The sequence below is a fragment of the Thamnophis elegans genome, chromosome 2 (assembly GCF_009769535.1).
Source record: "Thamnophis elegans isolate rThaEle1 chromosome 2, rThaEle1.pri, whole genome shotgun sequence".
In the NCBI taxonomy this organism is placed as follows: Eukaryota; Metazoa; Chordata; class Lepidosauria; order Squamata; family Colubridae; genus Thamnophis; species Thamnophis elegans.
This window is the reverse complement of record NC_045542.1, coordinates 47,063,769-47,088,194: the sequence shown is the minus strand read 5'-3', so window position 1 is coordinate 47,088,194 and position 24,426 is coordinate 47,063,769. Positions and strand designations below refer to the sequence as shown.

The 24,426-nt window shown below is 41.4% G+C and overlaps 3 protein-coding genes across 4 annotated transcripts in view; 1 reads left to right on the top strand and 2 right to left on the bottom strand.

Moving 5' to 3' along the window:
* TBC1D16 (TBC1 domain family member 16) overlaps positions 1 to 19,168 on the bottom strand; it is an 84,775-nt gene extending 65,607 nt beyond the window's left edge. For both annotated transcript variants that reach the window (XM_032210846.1, XM_032210847.1), the window contains exon 1: positions 19,090 to 19,168. The gene's annotated coding sequence lies outside the window, so the exon portion shown is untranslated. The remainder of the gene's footprint in view (positions 1 to 19,089) is intronic.
* Positions 19,169 to 23,129: 3,961 nt separating this feature from the next.
* RMI2 (RecQ mediated genome instability 2) lies at positions 23,130 to 23,747 on the bottom strand. The gene has a single exon (XM_032211689.1). The coding sequence runs from the start codon at positions 23,687 to 23,689 to the stop codon at positions 23,270 to 23,272; it is 420 nt and encodes a 139-aa protein (XP_032067580.1). The 5' UTR covers positions 23,690 to 23,747; the 3' UTR covers positions 23,130 to 23,269.
* Positions 23,748 to 24,105: 358 nt separating this feature from the next.
* CCDC40 (coiled-coil domain containing 40) overlaps positions 24,106 to 24,426 on the top strand; it is a 44,435-nt gene continuing 44,114 nt past the window's right edge. The window contains exon 1 of the mRNA XM_032208638.1: positions 24,106 to 24,278. Coding sequence (XP_032064529.1) covers positions 24,262 to 24,278 — 17 coding nt within the window. The 5' untranslated portion in view covers positions 24,106 to 24,261. The remainder of the gene's footprint in view (positions 24,279 to 24,426) is intronic.

Below are 24,426 nucleotides of genomic sequence, written 5' to 3'. Positions count from 1 at the left end.
TTCAACCTCAGATTTTTAGTGCTATGTTTGACACTAGACTTACTTTATCTGCAGCTGAGCTGAGATGCAGACACAAATTAAGGTAAATGTGTGAAACTCTCTCATAAGTCACATAAGGAATAAATAAAAAACTGCAATAGTCTCCGAAACAAATATCCCCAGTGAAAAGTTAATTTTACCTCAGAAAGACAGTGAACACATTTGCATCTGTTATTTATTTGCTTTGGTTCTTTATTGGATGAATTTGGGAAAGTGCCTTCAGACAGAATATCTTAGGTGGATCAGCATAAGGATGCAGCCTGATCCTTACTGTCAATGCTCTAGCATAGCCACAAAGCTTTGTGAGCATTACCTTTGAGTCCTCTTGAATATAGGCCTGAAATAGCTCATGCTTGCCATCACCTGCACAATATATGAACTGGCAAGTGGAAGGAAAGGTTGCCTCTTGACAGCACACACAACCTTCCTCTTGTGCTAGAGTCAGCCCAGCCTCTTCTAATTTCCATGGCCTTTAAAGCAACATTTGGAGACACCAAACAAGGCATTGCAGAGCAGCAAAAGGTTTTTGGTTTAAGAATGGCAACCAAAAGGCGCAAGAAAAAATCAGAGAAAAATACTGGCTTTAATTAAACCATACTGTGTGTGTCTATTAAATAATTCAGAAGAAAGGAAGCTAAAGAGAATGGAGCAGATAGAAAGACTATAGGGTCTTGCCTGTGAGATGGGCAGTTATAAACAATAACTTACTATACTGTACTTTGCACTGGAGTGAAAGGAGGAGGCATGTAGGGGCAAAAAGAGAGGTATGTGGGTACAAAGAGAGAGGCATTCCCAGCAATACTCCCCTTCAAATCAACAAAGCAATAAAGGAGATGGTCCTTGTTTAATGACACTTGTTCTGCACTGAATGAGTGGTAGCTACAACTGGGTATTCAGGCTTATTTTCTCATGAGGCCTATACTTGAAAACCCATGCAGTCCTCGCTTAATGATGGCAACTGTCATCACTAAGTGGAGTAGTCACATGTTTTGACTTATGATGATGTCACTTAACTATGGACTTTCCGTCCTGAATTATCATCTTTAAGTATTTCCTGCCCAATCTTTAATCTAGGACCTGTTTTCTTCTTGTTATAGGCACTTTCCCTCTTAATAGAGATGAAGCAGCAGGATGTATCTATTCTTTAGAGGTTGTGTTTGCCAACTTGCCTAACTTGGTTACTGAATTAACCCTTTTTCTTCTGGGTTTATGGATTACAATGAACCGTCAAATAAGACAAGTTTGCATAAAACACCGTTGTAAAAGAGCAAACCAAAGTTAAAATTAGCGTAATGTCCAAATGCAGCCCTCGGATCTTTAAATGCATGGTGGGAATGCACTGACCACAGCATTTCAATCATCACTACTAAAATGAAGAAAGAAAGCTGCACAGGTATGAGTGTAAATTCTTAGATGTATTCTGGTTCTCCAAACGTAGGACTTTGTGACAGTGGTGAAATTCAATTTTTTTTGCTACCAGTTCTGTGGGCATGGCTTGGTGGTCATAGTGTGGCTTGGTGGGCATAGCTTGGTGGGCAGGGCAGGGGAAGGATACTGTAAAATCTCTATTCCCACTCCACTCTGGGGCCAGGCAGAGGTGGCATTTGCTGATTCTCCGAAGTACTCAAAATTTCTGCTACCGGTTCTCCAGAACCTGTCAGAAACTGCTGGATTTCACCCCTGCTTTGTAATGAGCTTTCAAAATTCTCCATCAAATATATGAGAAAAGAAACTTAATGGAAGCAATGGCATATTATAGGCTGGTTGATGTAAAGAGGACCATGAACAGAAACAACAGAGGCAGAATATGAATCAATTATAGTTTTCATACTAATACATTTTTTTTTGCCAGCGCAAGGACAGTGACCTTCCACCTTGCTTAATAGTGAACAAAAAAAAAAGATCAACCTTGTTCCCAGGGCTCAACAGAACCAACAAGTTTTTACAGACTGTCTGAAAGTCTTCAAAGTAATAAAACAAAAATACAAAAATCTTCTCCAAACTGGATAAATGAACCTCAAAATGGCAAAGGGAAAACGGAGAGTATCAACGATAAAACTCACATTTCTCATATAAATTTTAATAAATAGCATCTGGGCTGGCTGTGATCAATTAGGAAAGGATATTGGTTAAAATTGGAGATTAAATGTTCCTTTAATGCAGTGCTTTGTCAACCTTTGTCAACGTGGGAGATCTATGAACTTCAGCTCTCAGAATTGTGGCAGTTGACGTTCACAGATGTCAAACTTGCTATGGTTGAAAAACACCATTCTGGTGTATGATTCTTGTAAGGCGAATGCTACAAATTATTAGGAATAGAATAAAAGTGAAGGAACTTGCAATACATTATAACTGTCAGGTGGTATTCAGCCGGTTCTGGGGAACCAGTAGCGGAAATTTTGAGTAGTGTGGAGAACCGGCAAATACCACCTCTGACTGGTCCCGCCCCGATCTATTCATTACTTCCTGAGTCCCAGCTGATTGGCTGGGTCTTCTTTTGTTGCCCTACACAGAAGAACAGAGTTGGAAAGCAGATTAGTGGGGTGGGGAGGGAATAGGGATTTCAGTATCCTTCCCTTGGAGTGGGGAGGGAATGGGGATTTTGCAGTATCTTTCCCCTGCCACACCCACCAAGCCACGCCCACAGAACCAGTAGTAAAAAAACCGGAATCCCACCACTGATTATAAATCCACAATATGACCCTACTGTACCTGGAGTACACATCAAGAGATATTGCTCAATGGGTCTCTCACAACAAAAGCAGTACTGTACCTACAAGAGATATTGCTCAATAGGTCTCTTACAACAAGACTTAATTGTAGTTGGGTGTTTTATAATAGAACAAAGGAAGGTATGGAGAGCTATTAAAATTTAAGTTGGGTCCATATAAAAAGTATTTGCTTTACACAGGCCAAAGCATAGCCAAAAAAGGATTTTGATGGTATAAAAAAAAAGATTACCAAGCCAGCTTGGCAGGAAGCAGTCTACATTCCTCACATTTTTTTTGCCTGAAATCTTGATCAGTAAAAACAGGAAAGGCTAATAAAATATAGGATGTTAAACCCTCTACGTAGGTACTTTATGCATTCTTTCGCTATGCTGACCTTGAAGGAAAATGAGAGTCCCTTGTAAAAGGCAAGGAGGGATATTCCAGCAGAGGCATTATGTTATTTGCATAGCTCCGTGATGGCGAACCTATGGCACACATGCCAGAGGTGGCACGCACAACCCTCTCTGTGGGCACGTGCACCGTCACCAGATACTCTCCCAGGTTCCATCGTACACACGTGCGCCGGACAGCTGGTTCAGTGTGCATGTGCCCTGACCAGATATTCCCTTCTGGATTCCGGCAGACGCATTGGCGCCGGAACCCAGAAGAGAGCAGCTGCCCTTTTCCTGGTTCTGGTGCTCCGATGCCCACGCACACTCCAGTTTCAGCACTCGGTGCCGGAAAGGTTAACCATCACTGGTATAGCTCATCTCAGAATTGATAAAGATGCTTGACAAAAGAATATTGTATGTGAAAAAATGCTATTATCTTAGATTAATCTGTTCTTCGATTTTGGTCAAACATGAGACCGGAATGAGCAAGTAAATAAATTATTTTTTAATAAAGATAGAATAGAGCAGGGCTGTCAAACTCGCGTCATCATGGTGTAATGTGACATACCAGAACATTTTTTCCTCTTTGCTAAGCTGGATGTGGGCATGGCCAGTGTGTGACGCATCCAGCCTGCGGGCCACAAATTTGACAGCCCAACTCTAGAATAGACGATCATGTCATTGCAATTCTCCAACTGCAGAAGGAAACTTCTGTTCTCCTCTTCACCTGCTGGCGCAGTGATTAGAATGCAGAATTGCAGGCTAATTCTGCTGACTGCCAGCAGTTCAATTCTGACCAGCTCAAGATTTATTCACCATCCTTCCATGGTTGGTAAAATGAGGAAACAGATTGTTGGGGGGTGGGGGGGAATATGCTGACTCTGTAAACTGCTTAGAGAGTGCTGTAAAACACTATGGGGCAGTTTATAAGTCTAATTGCTATTGCTATTGCCATTGCTATTGTGTCTAGGTAGTCCTTTATAACCACTCTTTATAACCACAATTGGGCCCAGAATTGCAGTCATTAAACAGAACGTGATGTGACCTAACTTGATTTTATGACTATTTTTACCGTGGTGATAAAGCAAATACTATGGTCATTAAGTCCATCGCTATTAACTGAACCTGCGATCATTAAGCAAATCCAACATATCCAGTGGGCGGTTTTTGCCATGTTCTGCTGAAAAATGACAAAAAAGTTGCAAATCATAGTCAGGTGACTGCAAGATGCTGCAACTGGTCATAAATGAGTCTGCTGCCAAGCACCTCAAATGCAATTATGTGACCACAGTGTGTGTGTGTGTGTGTGTGTGTGTGTGTGTGTGTGTGTAAGAGGGGGGGGGTTGTAATTTTGAGGATGGCTCCTATCTTTTTTTGAGTCTGTCCTAGGGGGTCATTAAGTAAAGACTAATTTGGATTTTAAAAAATTCCTCTTAAATATTAAAGTAGAGAGGCAGAAATAAAATTAGATAGGGGAAATATCAAAACATAAATTGTTTATAGAATGAATAAAAATAATAGATTAGAAGTTTACAAATGTTAGGGTTTTTTTCAATGTATATTTGAACAATGTAATGAGGATTATAGAAATCTGATTAATGTGATAGAGATTATCAATAATGTTAATGTGAATTGAATCAACATGAATGATATCTAGTTAAATTTGTTCATAGTTATTCTGAATTTGATTAATATGAAAAAATGTATAAGAATTAAAGTACTAAAGAATTAAAGAATTAAAGTTGTCTAAATATAATGAGGATTATATAAATTTGATAAATGTGATAAGAGATTATCAACAATGTAAGCATGAATTGGATCAATATAAACAAAATTTAGTTAAATTTGTTCATATATATAATAGAGAAATGTTTAGACGGAACAAGAAAGATATAGATGAAGGTAGAGATAAAGATGAGGAGATAGGCATTTATGTATGTTTGAACAATATAATGATGATTACTTAAATTTGAGAAATGTGATAGAGATTACTAATATTGTTATTGTGAATTGGATTAATATGAATGTTACCTAGAACCAATTCTCTTCACACAAAATATAAATGTATAATTTAAAAAAAATAAATAAATATATATATTGTAAAAAAAAAAGTAAAGACTGCTTTGCAATAAGTCTCTTCATAGACGATGTAAAATGTGTCATTGGCAAGACAATATCCTCGTGTTCAACTATCTAATCTAGTGATGGTGAACCTTTTTCTAACTGTGTGCTGAAATTGCGTGCATGCCCACACCCACAATGCAATGTGCCTCGCCCACCTTCGCAACCAATCCCTTGCATGTGCGCATGACCCCAGTGCATGCAAGAAGAAGCCCATGCGCATGCATGAACAACACATGGGGGGGAGTTTTCGCCTTCCCCAGGCTCCGGAGGCTTTCCTCAAGGCTCTGGGAGAGCGAAAACGGCTTCCCCCGGAGTCCAGAGCCCCTCTGGAGGTCGGAAACATGCCCATTTCTGAACTCTGGAGGCCCTCCAGAGGCCAGAAACATGCTCCATTTTTAGCACCAGGAGGCTTCAGGGAGGGCTCCGGAGCCCTGGAGAGGCCATTTTCACCCTCCCAGAGGCTCAAGGAAAGCCTTCAGAAGAGAAAACGGCCTCCCCTGGGCTCCGGAGGCCCTCTAGAGGCCAGAAATATGCCAGTTTCCAAACTTCCAGAAGTCCTGTTTTTCACCCTCCCCAGGTTCCTGGGCGGAGGAAAATGGCTTCTCCTGGGCTCTGGAAGCCCTCCCTGAAGCCTCTTGGTGCCAAAAACGGAGCTGGGGGGGGGGCGCTACCTCACACCCCCCCACGCATCTCCTGTGTCCACAGCAGACCCAAAAATCAGCTGGTCGGCGGGAGGTGCTCCCACATGTGCGGTGGAGCTATGCTGGACAATGGCTCGCATGCCCGCAGAAAGGGCTCCGTGTGCCACCTGTGACACATGTGCCATAGGTTCACCATCATGGATCTAATCTTTTGCTATGAGCAAAACCTAGAATATAACAGATTTTAGCTTTAATAAACAGGTAATTGTTTTCTGATACCTGGGACTTTGGAATGTTACTTCAGTATAGAGTAGCGAAGCAATACGTAGCAATACCTCTACCTGGGTTCTGACTCCTAATTAGGCAGTCTCTTCAACATATTAACATGGCACACTTCTTCTTATGGCTTATAGGAATCTCATGACAATAATGTATGAACCTTCAAACCACAAGGCTCAGATGTGCTGCCAATTTACACAGCAGAACTGCAGCATTTCTACATGGGGACGTGGGGTATATAACCTGACAGCAATGATCAGATATTCTGTGCCTGAATCTCATAGAAGAACACCTTACTTGAGGTATGAGTAAAGCAGTCTCAATATTATAAAGTCCAGACAATAAGTGTGATTGTGTGCACACTTATCGGAATCCATGGGAGGTAAACATGGTTACAAGGTAGACAAAGTTTAAAGCACACTGAGGAAAACTATGGACTAGTCGGTTCGCTATGTGCTTCGCTATGGAACTATGTGATCGAGCTTGATAAAGTGACAGTTAAAGCTTGAACATTAATGAGTAGTTACAATCGGCCTCTCCTCTCTCCTTCTCTCCCTCAGACTTGCTCCACAGCGGCCTCTCCTATCTTACTCCCTTCTCTCCTTCAGGCCGGCCCCACAGAAATTTCTCCTATATTATAACCTTCTCTCCCTTTCAGGTGGGGAGAGGGAGTAGAATGTCTAACTCCTTAGCATCAGAGTGTGTTAATAATAATAATAATAATAATAATAATAATAATAATATAAGAAATACTAATGATATCATGGTCATTTTGAAAAATCCTTTCTTAGTGACCACCTAGAAGCCAAGAGAAACATATGTGCCAAATTTCAAGTTTGTAGGCTTTACGGTTCTGGAGATTTCGTGATGATGCGTGAGTGGTATTTTGCTTTTATATATATAGAAGATAGCTGATTCGAAATGTTACAGCTGGTATTATGCAGCCTTTATTCAGACTTTTTCTGCATGACAACTCTTGTCCCCGAACAGGTCAACACTGGGGTTTTTAATCCGTCCATCAACTGTTTCATGGACCAAGCCCAAGACTGCTCAGCACCCAGACTAAGATAAGCTAAGTCACCAGCTGATTTAATCACATTCTCATTAAATATTCAGTCAGCACACACTCTCCCCCCCCCCACCAATAGCCCAAACCCCTCCCTCCCGAACAAAAGGCCACAGGGCAACATCCGATTGGCAGGTTTTCTGCCACAATTTCCACTTGCTCCAATTGTGCCGTTTCTCCTTATCAGTGGGAACAATGGAGGAAAGCCTTTTGATAACGACTTGGCTGAAAGCATGATTTCTGATTGATGGCTTGGCACCATTGCAAGGACCCAACCAGGACAGGCAGAAACTAGTTCTTTACAAACAAAAAAACCCCCTGAAGATTTGCATAATTTGGTGAAAGGCATAAAAGATGCAGGGCTGGAAAAGGGGAAGAACTATACACACTCTTGAGAAAATACACAAAACTCTTTCCTAGAACCATAATCTCAAGTAAAGGAACAGTGGGAATAAAAAAATGGGATAGCAGAAGGGTAAAAGGAATAAAACATTGGACAGCGGCTCTTATCAAATTTTAATGCATAAACTGATTTTTCAAATTTCTTCAACAACTCTGTTTTTTAGATATATAAAGGTAAAGGTTCTCCTCGCACATATGTGCTAGTCATTCCCGACTGCAGGGGGTGGTGCTCATCTCTCTTTCAAAGTCACAGTGGCAGCGCTGTCCGAAGAAATCTCCGTGGTCAAGTGGCTGGCATGACTAAACGCCAAAGGTGCACGGAACGCTATTACCTTCCCACCAAAGGTGGTCCCTATTTTTATACTTGCATTTTTACATACTTTCGAACTGCTAGGTTGGCAGAAGCTGGGACAAGTAACAGGACCTCACTCCATTACGTGGCGCTAGGGATTCGAACTACTGAACTGCTGACTTTCTGATTGACACGCTTAGTGTCTTAGCCTCTGAGCCACCACGTAGATATATATAGGTTATTTCATCTCCAGGAAAGAGAATGCAACACTTCTCCATTTTTCTTCATAGGTTTTTGAGTTATTTATCTCAAATCAGAAGTTTATTCGTATCATTAGAGCTCTTCAACAGGAACTGCCACAGTAGGTTAGAGGTCTTACGAACATATTTCAAGGAAGGAAGCCATGACTGAGAACTGCAATAATGGGGATAATGTTTAGCAATAAACAAGGATGAAGCAGCAAATCTCTAGCAAGTATGTGGGATTTTTGAGTTCCCACATCACATTATATCATAATGGAGTTTATTTAAACTCAGCAAGCTTGGTAAATTTAGGTCAACGAGTTTCATTAAGAAATTGTTCACATTGCAACAATCCAAACACCAACCACTATAGCATTTTAGCACTTCCATAGTAAAAACAAAAGCGTTAAACAGAACTACTATCTGCAATCTTTATTTAAAATGTACCTTTTCAAAAGAAGGCCTTAAGGGATTCTTACAACTGCCCTTTCAGCCATAAAATCCATATATAGGTAGTCCTCAACTTACAACAGTTCATTTAGGGACTGTTTGAAGTTATAACGGCACTGAAAAAAAGGATTTATGATCCTTTTTCACACTTATATACCATGGGCATGTGATCAAAATGCTTGGCAACTGACTCATATTTATGATGGTTACAGTGTCCCGAGATTACCGTATTTTTTGCGAAAATGGGACCATTTTTTGTCTTAAAAAGGGCATGCATAGCCTTTAGGAGGCTTATAGTGTGCTCCTGAGGGAAGGGGGAGCAAAAATGGCCCATTTTCTCCTAGTTTCTGCCTTCCCCAGCCCCCAGGAACACTCTGTAAGTCTTCTAAAGGCTATGCATGGCCATTTTTGCAAAGGGGGCGGGGTTTCGGGAGGCCAAAAATGCTGTATTCAGTGTATAAGATGCACCCAGATTTTCACCCTCTTTTTTGAGGGAAAAATGTGCGTCTTATACTCCAAAAAATATGGTATGTTATCACCTTTTGCAACCTTCTGACAAGCAAAGTCAATGGGGAAGCCAGATCCACTTAACAACCATCTTACTAACTTAACAACTACAGTGATTTACTTAACAACTGTGGCAAGAAAGATCATAAGATGGGGGAAACTCACTTAACAAATGTTTCTCTTAGCAACATAAATTTTGGGCTCAGTTGTGGTCATAAATTGAGGATTACCTGTAATATAAAACAGCAACTATAAAAATAAAGATTCTCTTGAAGTGACCACCTGGAAGTCAATGTAATTTTTACAAAGGCTATAGAAAATGAGACATAATGGAGTAGGCAACAAGTAAAATTATAGAAGGAAAATCAAATTACACCTGCCACAATTCTAACAAAAACAAATACTTGAGCATATCATCAGTAGATATTTTCATTATAGCAGACATCCGTGAGAGCTTGGAAGACACTTGATAGTCTGTTGAGGTTTTTCCAAAGCCACATAACTGCACTCCAGATTTAGCAGCTGTTATGTGACAAATACACCATAACTTTGAAAGTACTTCCATAAAAGCATTCTGGCGAGAGACTTGCAGAAGATATACCGGTATATTGATGATAATGATGATTATTCTGGAAAAGCCTGAGCGTTTCATAACTGCGAAGGGGATTTTACAGTATCCTTCCCCTGGAGTGGGGAGGAAATGGGGATTTTACAGTATCTTCCCCCTGGAGTGGGGAGGAAATGGGGATTTTACAGTATTTTCCCCTGGAGTGGGGAGGGAATGGAGATTTTGCAGTATCCTTCCTCTGAAGTGGGGAGGAAATGGGGATTTTACAGTAACCTTCCCCTGGAGTGGGGGGGAATTGAGATTTTGCAGTATCCTTCCCCTACCACGCCCACTAAGCCACACCCACAGAACCAGTAGTAAAAAAAATGAATCCCACCACTGTAACAGTCCAGGAAAATGTGACTTATGAGCATTTTTCACACTTATGACTGTTGCAGCCTCCCCACGGTCACATGATCAAAATTCGGGCATTTGGCAATTGGCATGTATTTATTGCATTTAAGACTACCTTTACTCCAATTAACATAACAATAATAATGAAACCTTCAAGGAAGAAACGTAAATTATTTGGAACGATTTCACTTAAGTCTACACAACTCTACTTCAGAATATCAATATTTGTTCTATAAAGCAAACTTCCTGCTATGGGCAGTCTTTTCTTATACAGATATTGCACTAACTCTCTAACTCAGCCATTGTGGTTTGATCCAGGACACAATGTTTACACTTCTTGAGAAAACTACTGCGTTCTTTAACACAGTAGTTTTCAAACTGTGTCAGGAGAAGGTGAGAAGCCACCACTATTACGTGCAATTGTAAAGGTTTGGGGGTATATTCTGAAGCACCTATTTTGGAGAGGAGGGGAACAACATAGCCCAAATTTCTGGCAGTCAGTTACTATCACAGACTACAAAGTGTTTCCTGCTGCAAGGGTCCCCTACCATCTGGCTGTGGCCCGTTCTGAACTGGGCCGGAGAAGTGGCGGGGGCTTGCGTGAGCATGTGAACTTCTATTTGTGTGAGTGGCAGGTGTACAAGCTCACTGCTGGTGCAAGCAGAGCTACACACCTGCCACTTGTGCAGTTCAGAAACATCCCCTCTCAACCCCTCCCCCGTATTGTTGCCACCAGTTCGCAAAACCGGTAAGGTTGGGGACCACTCCCTACAGGACATATTCTCCACTAATATACACAACTTTCTTGGAAGTTTCCCAAGTGACAGAATAGCCTGGTTCACACATAATGCTAAACCATATTATGGTTCACTTGGTTAGCTGAAAATCAGGAAGAATGTGATAGCACCATGATTGCGAACCTATGGCACGCGTGCCCAAAGTGACACGCAGAGCCATGTCGCCTAGGACACACAGCGTCACCCATCCCTCTTCCAGGTTTCTGGCATGCCTGTGCATGTGATGATCAGCTGTCCTTTGTGCATGTTGCAGTGCCGGAAACTGGAAGAGCTAGTCTTCAGTTTTCTGGTTTGAGCATGCACACCAGCCAGCTAATCGGCGCCATATGCACGCGTGGCAGTAACCAGAAAACTTGCTGGCCAGTGCGCATGTGCGTGCCCCAAACCAGAAATTCATTTTCCGGCATGCGCATGCCCCCTGGGCAACTCCTCTTCCTGATTGCCACCCAGACAAGTATGCGCAGGAAGTGCTTGCTCCCTTTTCGGCACTCGGTGCTGAAGAGGTTCACCATCACTGTGGTAGCACCTTTTCAAACTAATACATTAGAACAGGTGTGCAGATGCTGGTTATGCGTGAGACAGATCACAAACTTACCAATTAGCAATGTATTAAGCAGCCATTGTGCTGCAAAGCAGACATCTAGGTTTTTTGTTGGCTCTGATTCAGATCTTAAAGTTCCTCACATTTACATTAATAGCACAATCACAAGCCCGACAAACTCCCAAATGAGATGAGAGGTTCCCTCATCTGCTCTGCCTCTCGTGTAGTCTCTGCCCTTATCCGCCAGGGATGCTCTTTCAAATGTCATGTAAGGCAAACAGGGTCACACCAATTTTCATGGAAATAATAAACAGACACAAGTTGAGAACAGGATTCCAAACAAGGACCAAGTAATTTCAAGCATTTGAACCTTCCAGGATACTCCATTAGATTTTAGTACTCGTTGTAGAAAAAAGAAACTTCACTTGCATAGTAGTACAAGATGTTCAACTCATACATATCAAAACACATCACATGCACCTATCTCAGGAGGTCTCAATAGGTTTTTAACACATTACAGTTGTTAATTGATAAGGTGCTTAAAATCAGTATCACAAATAACTTGTACCTGCATAATCACTCTCTTTCCCCCAAAGCCCAACTTGAATCTTACGTGTTTAGCCACTGCATGAAAATGAGAAAGGAGCAATAGCTCACAAAAAATTACACAGTGGTACCTTGGTCCTCAATTGCTTTGAAACTCATCAAATTTGATACTCAACTCACTTTGACAAGAAAATTTTGTCCCTGTACTTGTTTGTTTGGCACCCAACACACAAGCTAGAACTTGTGACTTGGCTGCCTTGTGACTCACTATATTATTCCTTACGGGAAAAAATTGCTTGATAGTCATCATTTTTGGTACTCATTGCACCTCTTGGAACCAATTAACAATGAGTACCAAGATTCCATTGTATTTTCATAAAATTAGTTAGCTGAAGAGGTGCTAAGTACTCCACTTCTCACTTCGTAGTGCATGCATGCACTCATGAGCCCACCTCTGCCTCCACACCCTCACCTGCCCAGCCACACTTCCTAGCACTCACCCATCTGCTGGCCTTCTTGCAAGCTGCCAGACTTACGATTTCCCACCAGAATCCCTATTGACTTTGTTTTGTTGAAAGGTGGCAGGAAGTCACAAGTTGCAAACATATGAAGTCCTCACTTAACAACCAGATCCCTTAGCAATGGAAATTCTGGTCCAAATTACCGTCATCATGCAAGGACGATCTGTATATTATATTTAGCGCAGTGTATGAATGTAGGCATTTGAACATAATAGCAATAGCACTTAGACTTATATACTGCTTCATAGTGCTTTTACAGCTCTCTCTAAGTGATTTATAGAGTCAGCCTATTGCCCCCAACAATCCTTTTACCCATCTTGGAAAGATGGAAGCAGGGGTGGGTTCCTGCCAGTTCTAACCTCTTCTATAGAAGAAGTTCCACAAATCTACAGTGCTGTTTAGAACCAATTCCAGCTCCCTCCCCCCCCCGCCCGTCTGCACATCATCAAGATGAAGAGCGAGAGGAGGAATTCTGGGAGTTGAACTCCACAAGTCTTAAAGCTGTCAAGTTTGAACACCCCTGGGTTTTTTTTCCCTAAAGGGTTAGGGGTGCAAGGGTCTTGTAACTTGACAGCTTTAAGACTTGCGTGCTTCAAATGCCAGAGATTCTGAGCCAACATTTTGGTTGCTAAGCAAGAGTGTTGTTAAGTAAGTTTCACCACATTTTACAAGTTGGACATGCCCACCCGGTCACATGGCCGGCAAGCCCCTCCCACAAAGCAGGCCACACCTACAGAAGAGGTTCTAAAAAATTTTGAAACCCACCACTGGATGGAAGGCTGAGTCAACCTTGAGCCTGGTGAGATTCGATCTGCCAAACTGCTGGCAGCCAGTGATCAGCAGAAGTAGCCTGCAGTACTGCACTAACCACTGCGCCATGGCAGTTCTTTGCGGTGTTCAGTACAAGCCACAATGATGTCAAGTGCATCATATCATTACACAAATATTGTGATTTACATAATCTGGATATCTGCAAGTGACATTCTGACATATTTAATATCACTTGCTCCTCACACACTCCTGAACATGCCCATGACATTGAAACTCTGAAACAGCCAATATGGTATAGTGGCTAAGGTGCTGGGCTAGAGACTTAGGCATGAAAGTCATCTGGGCCAGTTACTCGTTCTCAACCTAAGCTACCTTACAGGGTTGTTGTTATCATAAAAATAGGAGGAGGGAGCACTAGATATGTATGCTGCTTTTAGTAGGCCAAAAACAAAGATGGGATAAAAGTCAAATAAATTAACAAATATCTATTGGGTCCCTTCCTGAACTTGCAGCTAACCTTAGCGCAGTTTCTCAATGTCTGAATTTCTCTCCTAATCCTTGACCTCAGAATGACACCTTACCTCTACCTACAAATGGACTGTGGATTGACAGTGTGGTTTGTGCCTTTTTTAAAGTTCTAGTTGATAAATCCACTGATCTCATGCCTCCTTAAAACAGGTGGTGTAGGTGGCTACGCAAACCACCCTTGGACCTAACGTTATTGACAACTACCAATAGTCTCCAACTTCCCTTTATGGGGAAGGTTATTGAGAAGGTAGTCTATAGCTGGAGAGAACCTGCAGCAAACGGATTATCTAGACCCACTGCAGTAAAAGTTTCAGGCCAGAAGTTAATAATGGCACAGCCTTGATTGTGCTTTTCAATGAAAAGGTTACCCAGACTCTTCAACTAGTCCAGAACATAGCAGCAGTAGCAGTAACACACCTCACAAACTATGTGGTTGCCATTTTGTTTCAGGATATGACTCAAGATGCTGGTTGTTACCTGTAAAGCTCTAAATGGCATAAGGCCTTGTTATATGAGGTTCCACCAATCTCCCATAACATCACCCTGGCTGATCTGATCCTGCAGGGTTGGTGCACTTCAAATTCCTTCAATTAAACAATGTCATCTATCAGGATTCTGGAAGCATTTTCTGCACTAAGGAAAGAGTGTAGAAAAGAACAACTAAGATGATTAGGGGCCTGGAAATTAAAACATATGAAGAGTAGTTGCAAGAATTGGGTATGGCTAGACTAGTGAAAGAAGGACTAAGAGTGACATGATAGCAGTGTTCAAATATTTGAGGGGCTGCCACAAAGAAGAGGTAGGTCAATCTATTTTCCAAAGCACCAGAAGACAAGAAACAATGGATGGAAACTAATCAAGGAAAGGAGAAACCTAGAACTAAGGAAACATTTCCTAACCGTGAGAACAATGAACCAGACGAATGGCTTGGCTTCAGATGTTCTTGGTGCTCTATCACTGAAGGTTTTTAAGAAGAGTCTGGGCAGCTACTTGTCTGGAGTGTTTTAAAGTCTCCTACTTGAGCAGCGAGTTTGACTAAAAGAGCTCCAAGGTACCTTCCAACTCTGTTATTACCTTTTCTGTAATAGTCATTCTTGTAAGCCAGTTTAGACTCTCTGGTGTTCAATAAGCCTTTGTGCTGTACTAGCTTTAGAGCAGCAATGTCAAACTCAAGTCCTGCAGGCCGGATCCGGCCAGCAAGGAGCTTAAATCCGGCCTGCGGGACCGACCTGGAAATATCAAAGGACCAGCCCACAATGCCTCTGGCGGCTAAAACGGGTTGCGTGCAGCCCCTTGCACCTCATTTTCATACTTCATGGTCTCCTGCTCTGCTGGCTGAAAATGGGCCAAAGAACGAGCCAGAAACAGGCAAAAACCAGGCCAAAAACAGGCTTAAAAATGGCCCAGAAAATAGCCCTGAAAACAGGCCCAAAACAAGGCCAAAAATGGCCGGCAGAGTGCTACAAGAGGCCATGGAGGGCGAAAATGAAGCACAGGGGGCGGGGGCACAGACCCCTGGGTCCCATTTTGGCCGGCAGAGTGCTGCAGGAGGCATCCGTCCTGCCCTCCTGCCTCATGGAGAACTACAATGCTGATCTGGCCCTCGAAGAAATCCAGTTCAACATCCCTGCTTTAGAGCCTCTTCTTCATGGTCCTTTAGATATTCTTCCAATGCCTCCCTCCCCCCCCTCCCCTTCAGCTGGCTGGTATACTTCCAACATCCCACTTCCACTTATTTTCCTTGATAATTAGAGTCTATCAATATCTCTGCATGGAAGGGCATAATTGGTTGTCATTCTTCTAGTCTTCCTATTCAAGACTTTTAGTTCTTCTTGAATCTAGTTCACTATTTTAGCTGTGTAGTTAATGACGGGAATTTCCCAAGTGTTAATTGAGTTGGGACTTTAAGATCTTCTTCACTCTCATGATGTATTATCTTCTAATCTTCTTCTTGGAGTTGGTATGTTTGATGGTGACAGTTTGAAAGATGCCCAGGTATTAGTAGCAGTCATCTTCGTCCAGACTCTTAATATTATTTTCAAAGGCCATCTAGATTTCATCAGTTTTCACTATTTTCCCTCTACTGATGGTAAAGGTGGCACATTTATCCAGTCCAAACACCATTGCAATAGATTGTTCATATATAAGGACAAAGTTAAGCAGCAATTCTAATTCAGATGGTGTTTTTTCACACAACCTTGTCCATGTTATTATCCCCTTACCCATTAAGGTGGTATCTCACTTTGCTCTCTGGCTGGGGATGCAAACTGAGACAGGCTATTTTAATCTGGAGCTCATGCAATAATCAGCACTACAGCCTTAACTGAGTCTCAATTCCTGTTGGCATTGTCCTGGAGCCAAGTTTCAAGAGAGGCATATTGTCCCATGCTCCAAATTTGCTTTCTCTGCAAATGTCCTCATCAACATGCAACCACAATTTACTTCCCCTGATTTTGCACATTTCCTTACTGGAAGGCATTTTTAAAATTATTGTCTAAACCAAAACTATGCTGCCGTTTGCCTTTTTTCCCCCGACACACAAACCACAGGGATTTGATCCAGCAATTTCAAACATTCCCTTCAAGTCTAACTTGTCACACTTGTTTTGAAAATCTGATCCAAGTCTTCCTCCTTTTTCTGTAACTTTAGACAGTGTACCACCTATTTTCATAAAATTGTGTCAAAGCCCTTGATTAACAACTTTATTTCCTGATCGGTCAGTAGCTGCATAGGAATCTGGAGAGGGGGAGTGGGATGTCATTATGCAAATGACAGAAGTGATGTAATTTGTACCACAACATCAAATGACTGACACAAATTATATGATTTATGTCATTTGTGCTATGACATCAAGTTCACATACGGCACTAAACCACAGCATTGCTTCCTTGGTTTGTGCCATATGTAAATTCAGTATATTAAATTTCACTGTATTATATGCTTTCATTATAATTCACCAAATGTTAAAATAAATAAAGCCTCTATTCTTGAATTCCACAATGGTCACCATCCAATTTCAGGTAGTCCTCGACTTACAATAGTTTGTTTAGTGACCACTCAAGGTTACAATGGCACTGAAAAAAGTGACTTACGACTGTTTTTCATACTTATGACTGTTGCAGTATCGCCCTGATCACATGATCAAAATTCGGATACTTCGCAACTAGTTCATATTTATAATGGTTCCAATGTCTTAGGATCATGTGATCCTCTTCTGTGACCTTCTGACAAGCAAAGTCAATGGGGAAGCCTGATTCGCTTAACAACTATGTTACTAATTTAACAACTGCAGTGATTCACTTAACAAGTATGGCAAGAATCGTCATCAAATGGGGCAAAACCCACTTAACAAATGTCTCATTTAGCAACATAAATGTTGGGGTCCATTGTGATCAGAAGTGAAGGACCATCTGTAATAGCTTCAGCCCTAAAACTGCTCAACTTCCAAATTCAGGCAAGACTAGCCAGATACTGTTATCTGAGATATTGTTAAAAACAGTAAAAACATTGCCCCATATAAAAGCTAGTCAATATGTTCTACTCTAGTTCCACCACTGAAAGTCTCTCTGACCATCTACATTAATATGCTTTGCAATTTGCTAAGTAATAGCTTCTTCAAGAGCTATTATTTTATGCAGACAGGCTGATTCCAAGTGCCATGTTCCTCCTGATACGTACTAAAGCTATTCCCTTGGGGGATTCCTTTTTCTAAAGGAACTGCCTTTGAAGAGAAAATGCACATGGTGAAAATACCATTTCCCCCCATCAGACACACATCACTGGAACAAGAGCGCAATCTGAAACAATGCAATGAAATGCTTCAGTTATTTTTTTCATTTAAACAGAGTAGTTTAGGAGTATGAAGAAACTATGTGGAATAATTGAAAGGGGGAAAATGGGACAAAAACAGTAGATTACCTATTTATTGTGCTTGCATTTTATTATGTTCTGAGACTAATGATGATCTGCATTTTGGCAGAAATTCAAAGCATAGACCACATATGATATGTGATCCATACTTTATGGCCACCACTGAGCCAATATGAATTATTTATTGGTTTTGAATGGGGGAGGTAGAGGAAGAGAAAGATGTAATTTCTTTCATAGCTGGCAGCATCACTGTAAATTAAGAAGTGAACACACTGCTTCTTAACAACTTGATCCTATGCAGAGTTAAGCATGTGTGGCATTGACACGCCCAACATCTCAAGAGATTAATAGGCTGCTAGCTGTACTTCCAGATTCATTATTTTCATCAGGGTTTTCCACTTCCTTTATTGACTCAATAATGAAAGGTTTTAAAGTAAGCAGAATATGAAACAGAGATCATCTGTCGTTAAAAAAAGTCATATCTGCTATATTCTACGAAATAATTAGGAACAGTTCTATGTCCACCATTATATTGGGGGAGGGGATAAGGGAAGGTTACAGGCAAAAAAAATCCTTTCTAATTAAGAGCTTTTCCCTAATTAAACAGTTTGACATTGTGTTATTCCTGAAAAATTGGGATGGTTTTATTCATCAACTGAAGAAACTTTCCAGTAAGAATGCAGCCCAGGATGCTAACCTGGGAAAATGTAGCATGGGCCACTGACTCACTCCTTCCTTTTGCTGATTACAATAGTTAGGAAGCATCTTCAAAATGCCCTTCAAAAGAGAGCCAAAAAGCAAAGAACATATGTTTAAGTGAAGGGAAGTACTGAATGAAAAGCATGTCCCATGCAGCCATCATCATCCAGATAGATACAATAGGATGGTATATTGTTACTCAGGATGAGTAAAGGACCGCATGTTTGAAAGACTTGAGAAGCCTGGACACAACAGATTTCTTGGAGTGAATCTTTAGTCTCTTCTGCACACCACTACCCTTGCCTCGTACCCTGGTGCAGTAATTCCCCCCCACTGCGCACGCATAATCCTAAATAGTGTCCCACATCCTATCGCTATACAGTCTGGAGTGCAAGACCCTTTCACAGCACTGCCTCGTATGACCTGAGCGGGTGAACTCCACCAGGATGCCTTGCCCCGCAACCCTTTCTCCAACGCAGCCCATAGGGCCTCGCCTCCTCCCATGCAAGCAGCACCTTCCACGCAATCCACGCGAAGAAACCCTCGCAGGGCCTCAGCGAAGACCCCACCCCAAGATCCACCCTGCTCTCCCAACGCCAGAACTTCCCTCCTGAGCTTTCCCATCAAAGGCCGAGATGCCTTCACCCCAGCCCCTACCCTGGGACCAGCCTCGCCCACTCAGCCCGATGCTCAGCGAGGTAAGTTCTCACCCAGAGGCCGCCGCCGCCGCCGCCGCCTCCTCCTTAGATCAGCGCCGCGCAAGAGGATTTGCAGGGAAAGTAGGCGCGGCCAAACGTGGTCACACCCAACTCGATCGGCTTAACCCTGCCTTTATTATACTCTTGCCGGATCCGCTCAGGATCTGGAGGTGGAGCAAGCGGGAACGTGAGTCGGGCGTGAGCTGTTCTTACTATCCTCGCTCACAATGTGCTTTTGCTGGGCAACGCCACCTTTTCTCTGGTCAGCGGTTCCCCAGCCTTTGCGGAGAGAACAGGCGCTTACCAAAATTGCCAAAATGGTTCCCTTACATTGGAGTCTTTCCCCCCCACTTCACTCCCAGCACTGACCCCAATATGCATCTCAAACTACTACATTAAAAGGTGATCTGAAAAGCGGGTTCAGAAGTGCCAACAAAAGGCCTTAATTATATCACATTACATTATTGATTTCAATTCGTTTCTCTACGTTAGAGATAGGAATTATATTGCATTATTAATTATATTACTACGGATATTCAGATTGCGAGATTTCATTTCAGTTCACAGCATTTAAGACCTTACCCAAAATGTCTGCAAGCCTGCTTCATTAATTGAAATAAATATTCTCTTTCTACCAACAGCATACAATACTTCAAATATTGTCCAGTGTCAATTCACGTTCCAAGCTTTTGCTAAAACAAATAACATTTGTACATTTGGAATTATTGTAGCTGCATTGCTCATAAATAATTAACGTGTTGCTACTCTTTCTTGAATCTTATCCCTACTTTGGATATGGGAAGATAAGGCTTTGTTTAATATTGTACTAGCTGTCTTCAACAGACACCTTCATGCAACATGCTAATAATACTGTAACTGCAGTTTTTTTTGTAATTTGTGTGAATCACCCTGTTGAGTTAGTCTGTGATTATATATTGCATGAACCCAAAACAAGACTTTAGTAATCAGTTAAATGTGTGAATACGGCATTGAATCAGATCTAGATGTCCATCCATCAAGCTCAGTCTGCTAGCTTCAACATAACTATTTAAGAGGTCTCTCAAAAGTAATAAAGTGGCCTGTCCAAAGATATTAGACTGCAATTCTTCACATATTATGCTGCCAGTAAACTGTATAACAGCAATATTCACTTAGTCCATATCAATGTGCATTCTTCCAGTCCTTGAATTGGCAGCAAAATATGCAGGCCTTAAGTAAAATGCCGATGTCATAACCCTACTTATGAATGAGGCTGAGAGATGAAGGCATCTTAACAGTTTTTATTAATTTTATTCCCTCCCACCTATCATTGCCTGCCACCTAAACACCAGCTGCTGTTTTTAACACATGGTGGGGTAGTCTTGGCAGCTGTGGGTGGGCACTTGAGATAAAAGCTTTGGCCACATTTCAAATGGCTCAAGTGACATGCATGGATGAATTTCAAGTTGCAAAATGGCACTAACCCCCCTCTCCCAAAGTATAGAGTCCAGCCATGTTGTTGGCAGAAGACTGAATAACATCTAAAGCAAACATCTGACAGAACCCGTCTTTTTCTTGGCAGTGCTGTCGAAAAACTAAAATCCTGTATACAGGTCTAGAACTTTTTCAAAAGAATGCTAATTCAAGAATATAAGGAACTTGCATAATACCCGAAGGATGTGTTTTGAAACATCCTGCATCCAGGGTGCTTTTAGATACATAGAGTTTCTCCTGCAATCTAGGCCAAAATGACCAAGGAAGGCAATATCTAGTGATCAGAGCAAAGTGACAGCACACATGTTTCAAAGGGCCAGTGAAACCTCACCAACCAGAAATTGTAGATTATTTGGCAAGACTTGTTTTGGGGAGACAAAAACCACTATAAATATTTTGAAAATAGAACTTCGTAAGATGAATCAAATGTTTCTCTACGGTGGGCACCTTGGAGGTAACTTCGTGAAACATGATGTCTGGAAGATAAGTCATGGCAACTGTCTATTTCTTTTTAGTTCGAAATGTTTAGCTGTTTATTCAAATAGCTTCTTCAGTCCGATCAAGTTGGTTAGGGAGATCCCATACATGTCCTCCAGAGAGATTTCATTTCTCACATATTTGAATAGGCTCCTTAGGTGAATAGGCAGATTTGTTGGAATGTAAATGCTCCAACTCCTAAATCCTTTACCTAAGTGGGTCATTAAGTGTGGCCTTCCTGGTGAACCTGTCATTTTAATCTCCCTGGGGACTGATGCAAGAACAGCATTAAAAAATGGGAGACACGTGTCTGAGGCCTCCACCTTTATTAAGGGAAGAATTTTCCACTTTGACATAAATGGATTCCTTCACTGCTTTCTCAAGCCATCTATCTTCCTGTCCAGAATGTGAACGTTATTGTCCTCCAAAGAGTGTCCTTTTTCTTTTAAATAAAGTATATTGCTGATTCTGGTTTTATGGTGTTGATTCTCCTATGCTGGGCCATCCTCTTATGTAAAAGCTGCTTGGTTTCTCCAATATAGAACTCTGAACACTCATTGCACTGGACTGCATATACATTACTCTTTGTATGTTTTGATGTCTAATCTTTAGGGTAAACAAGCCTCTGTCTGTGTGTTGTGGTTTGAACACAAGTATGTTTTTTCCCCGAATACGTTTTAGCTTCTCTGATACACTAGCCATATAAGGAATTACCTGTTGACTCTTAGTCTCAGCTCTGTCTGCCATTCTTTTTTTGGATCCAGATGCTGATTTAATAAAGACGCAATTTGATATCAAAGCATTAAGAGCTGTCCTTAGATATCTGTTTTTCTTCTCTTGGACATTCTTGGATATGGGGATGTTTTCTGCCCTGATAGTGTCCTGATGACTCTTAGCTTGTGTTGAAGTGGATGGTGGGAGTAAAACAGCAGGTATTGGTCTTTGGGTGTGGGTTTTCTGCAGATCTCTATTTCTAGGTTAGCAGATTCTAATCAGAACTTCAGTCAAGGGATGCGAGTTTGTTGTCCTTGGTGTCTTCCCTGAACTTGATATTTGGACAGTATTTATATGGTCTGTGAAGGCCTGTACTTCCTGAACCTTGATTTGTTTTGCCCAGGTGTCATCCATATACTTGAACCAGTGGGGTGGTGCCATCCCTTAGAAGGAGCTGAGTGTTTTCTTCTCCACATCTTTCATGTATAGGTTGGCAATTTTCATGCCATACTTATTGAGATATGAGAATGAACACTATTCCATTATTTATCGGTAATCTTGACTTGCAAATTTATATCTAAATGATTAGAACAAGAACCACATTCTAGAATTGCATATGTCAAACATCCAAGAATTTATAAGTTTTTAAGTTTATATTCACTATTATTTTGAAAAAGTGAAATCAAAGAAATTCCACAAAATCTATATTATCTTGAATTAAAACACTAAATATAACTCTAACTAGCAAAAGAGAATACTAGATTAATAGCTGGACAAAGCATAATACATTTTTATACTATACCAGGAGTGCTAGGTGCTTTTTGCACTTTTCAGATTATCAAAATAACATGCTGGAAGGCAAAAATCTAAAATGTATGAGGCACTGTAGCTATTTTCAAACTTCAGGACAATTCCACCATTGAAGATTTCAAAGCAAACTTTTTAAAAATAATGCATGAAATATATTTCATTTCCATTAAATGTGTCATCAATAGTTATTCACTATTCAAGAACATTAAACCAGACACTCCAGTAATATATGCAGATTTTATTGTGATATAGTATAACCTTTTCATCTAATTGTTTCTCTGAACTATTGCTACATTGAGGGGATGTTCTCCATCTCTGACTTGAAGCATTTACATTATGCATTAAAAACAAGCCTTCAAATTAACATTATCCATTTTATCAAAACTGCTTTATCCTATAATTGTAAATGGTAGATACAATCATTATTTTCAAAGTCTTTGCATATGTTAAATGGTAATGTCTGAAGTCAGATGTTTTTTAGCACAGTACTCCTTTAATGGAAGTCCAGTCTGAAGAAAGAAGAGCACTCTACACAATGGGGCAATGAATATACTCAATATAGATGTTTTATCTTTGCAACAATCCATGTGCCTCAAGTATAAAAGATTTATTTGCACAAACTAATCCAGTGGGGAAATAATCCACGCATTTCCATCCCATCTGGTTTGTTACTGCGAGGCGTGCAGGAAATGATTCCATTTTGGCATGCCAGCTTCATTCACGAGAGGAGGCTTCGCTGCAAATCTTCCACTTCCAACTCCCACATAGTCCTGTGCAGGGGATTGTCTGAAAGACCCGTCATCTTCACGGCTTGAAGGACAGGCTCTGGGATGCAAACCTGCACCAAGCCCATCACCATCACATAATTTCCAGGGCTGAGGCAAGGTTTTCCCTTAGGGACTCTCTCCACGCCGGAGACCACAAAAGAGCCGCTCTCGTCCAGCAACCTCACAGTCGAACCATCTTGCTCTACCGTCAATACTTTGCCCTGCATCCAGACCAGAGACACGGGTAACGCCGGACGTCCGTACTCTTCCCGGTCCAACAACCACGAGCCACCAGGGACTTGGCGGCACCGCTTCAGCTGCGCAGCCAGGATCTTCACCGGCGGCGACTGTAAGCGAGACTTCTCCATCATTACGCCAAATACCTCTTTCCCGCCAAATTTCAAGAAAATGCGGATAATAATGGTTCTGAAGAGGCTTACGACTATTGTAACATCGCGAGAGTTACGCTGAACCTTTATTCTCTCAACATGGGGGGGGAAACTAATTAGAGTCACGTAAAGTTATTTGCTTCCTCAACAAGCCAATAAAAAGCTTTTGCTTGTTATAACCATGAATGAGTCTAGACTTTCCTATCTCTATGTTTGCTTCAAGGAACCTCAGTCTTCACCCTCTACGCTTTGTCTAGGAGTTGCTTCCCAGCATTGGAGTTTTCCATATACGTAGACTTTAATTCCCAGTCTTCATTCATTAAGCTCTGCTGGCTGTGGAATTCTGGGACTTGAAGTACACATACTTAGCCTGGGAACAGCTAAGGTTGAGAAACAACGCTGCACTGAAAGCAATGTTGAGAAATGGTTCTGTCCAGATTTGCACCCACCCCCTTTTTCTTAATTGGCATCATCCGAGAAGAAGTCAGGGCGGGGCAGCGAGGAAAAGGAAGCCCGCGGACTGTTGATAGCGTTGCTTAGCAACGGAAGACAGCATGGAGCCGAGTGCGGGGTGAGCAAAAGAAAAAAAGGGAACCAAAAGCCTTTTTTTAAATAAAGAGGGTGCGAAAAAAAGGACTTACATTGGGAGTAGAGGGTTCCGCTGTAAAAGGGAAGTAAGCTAAAAAACATATAGTTGGGAAATGGCATTACTCAAATGT

Coding starts and splice junctions, on each gene's coding strand:
- RMI2 (XM_032211689.1), bottom strand. CDS start 23,689: ATGATGGAGAAGTCTCGCTTACAGTCGCCGCCGGTGAAGATCCTGGCT.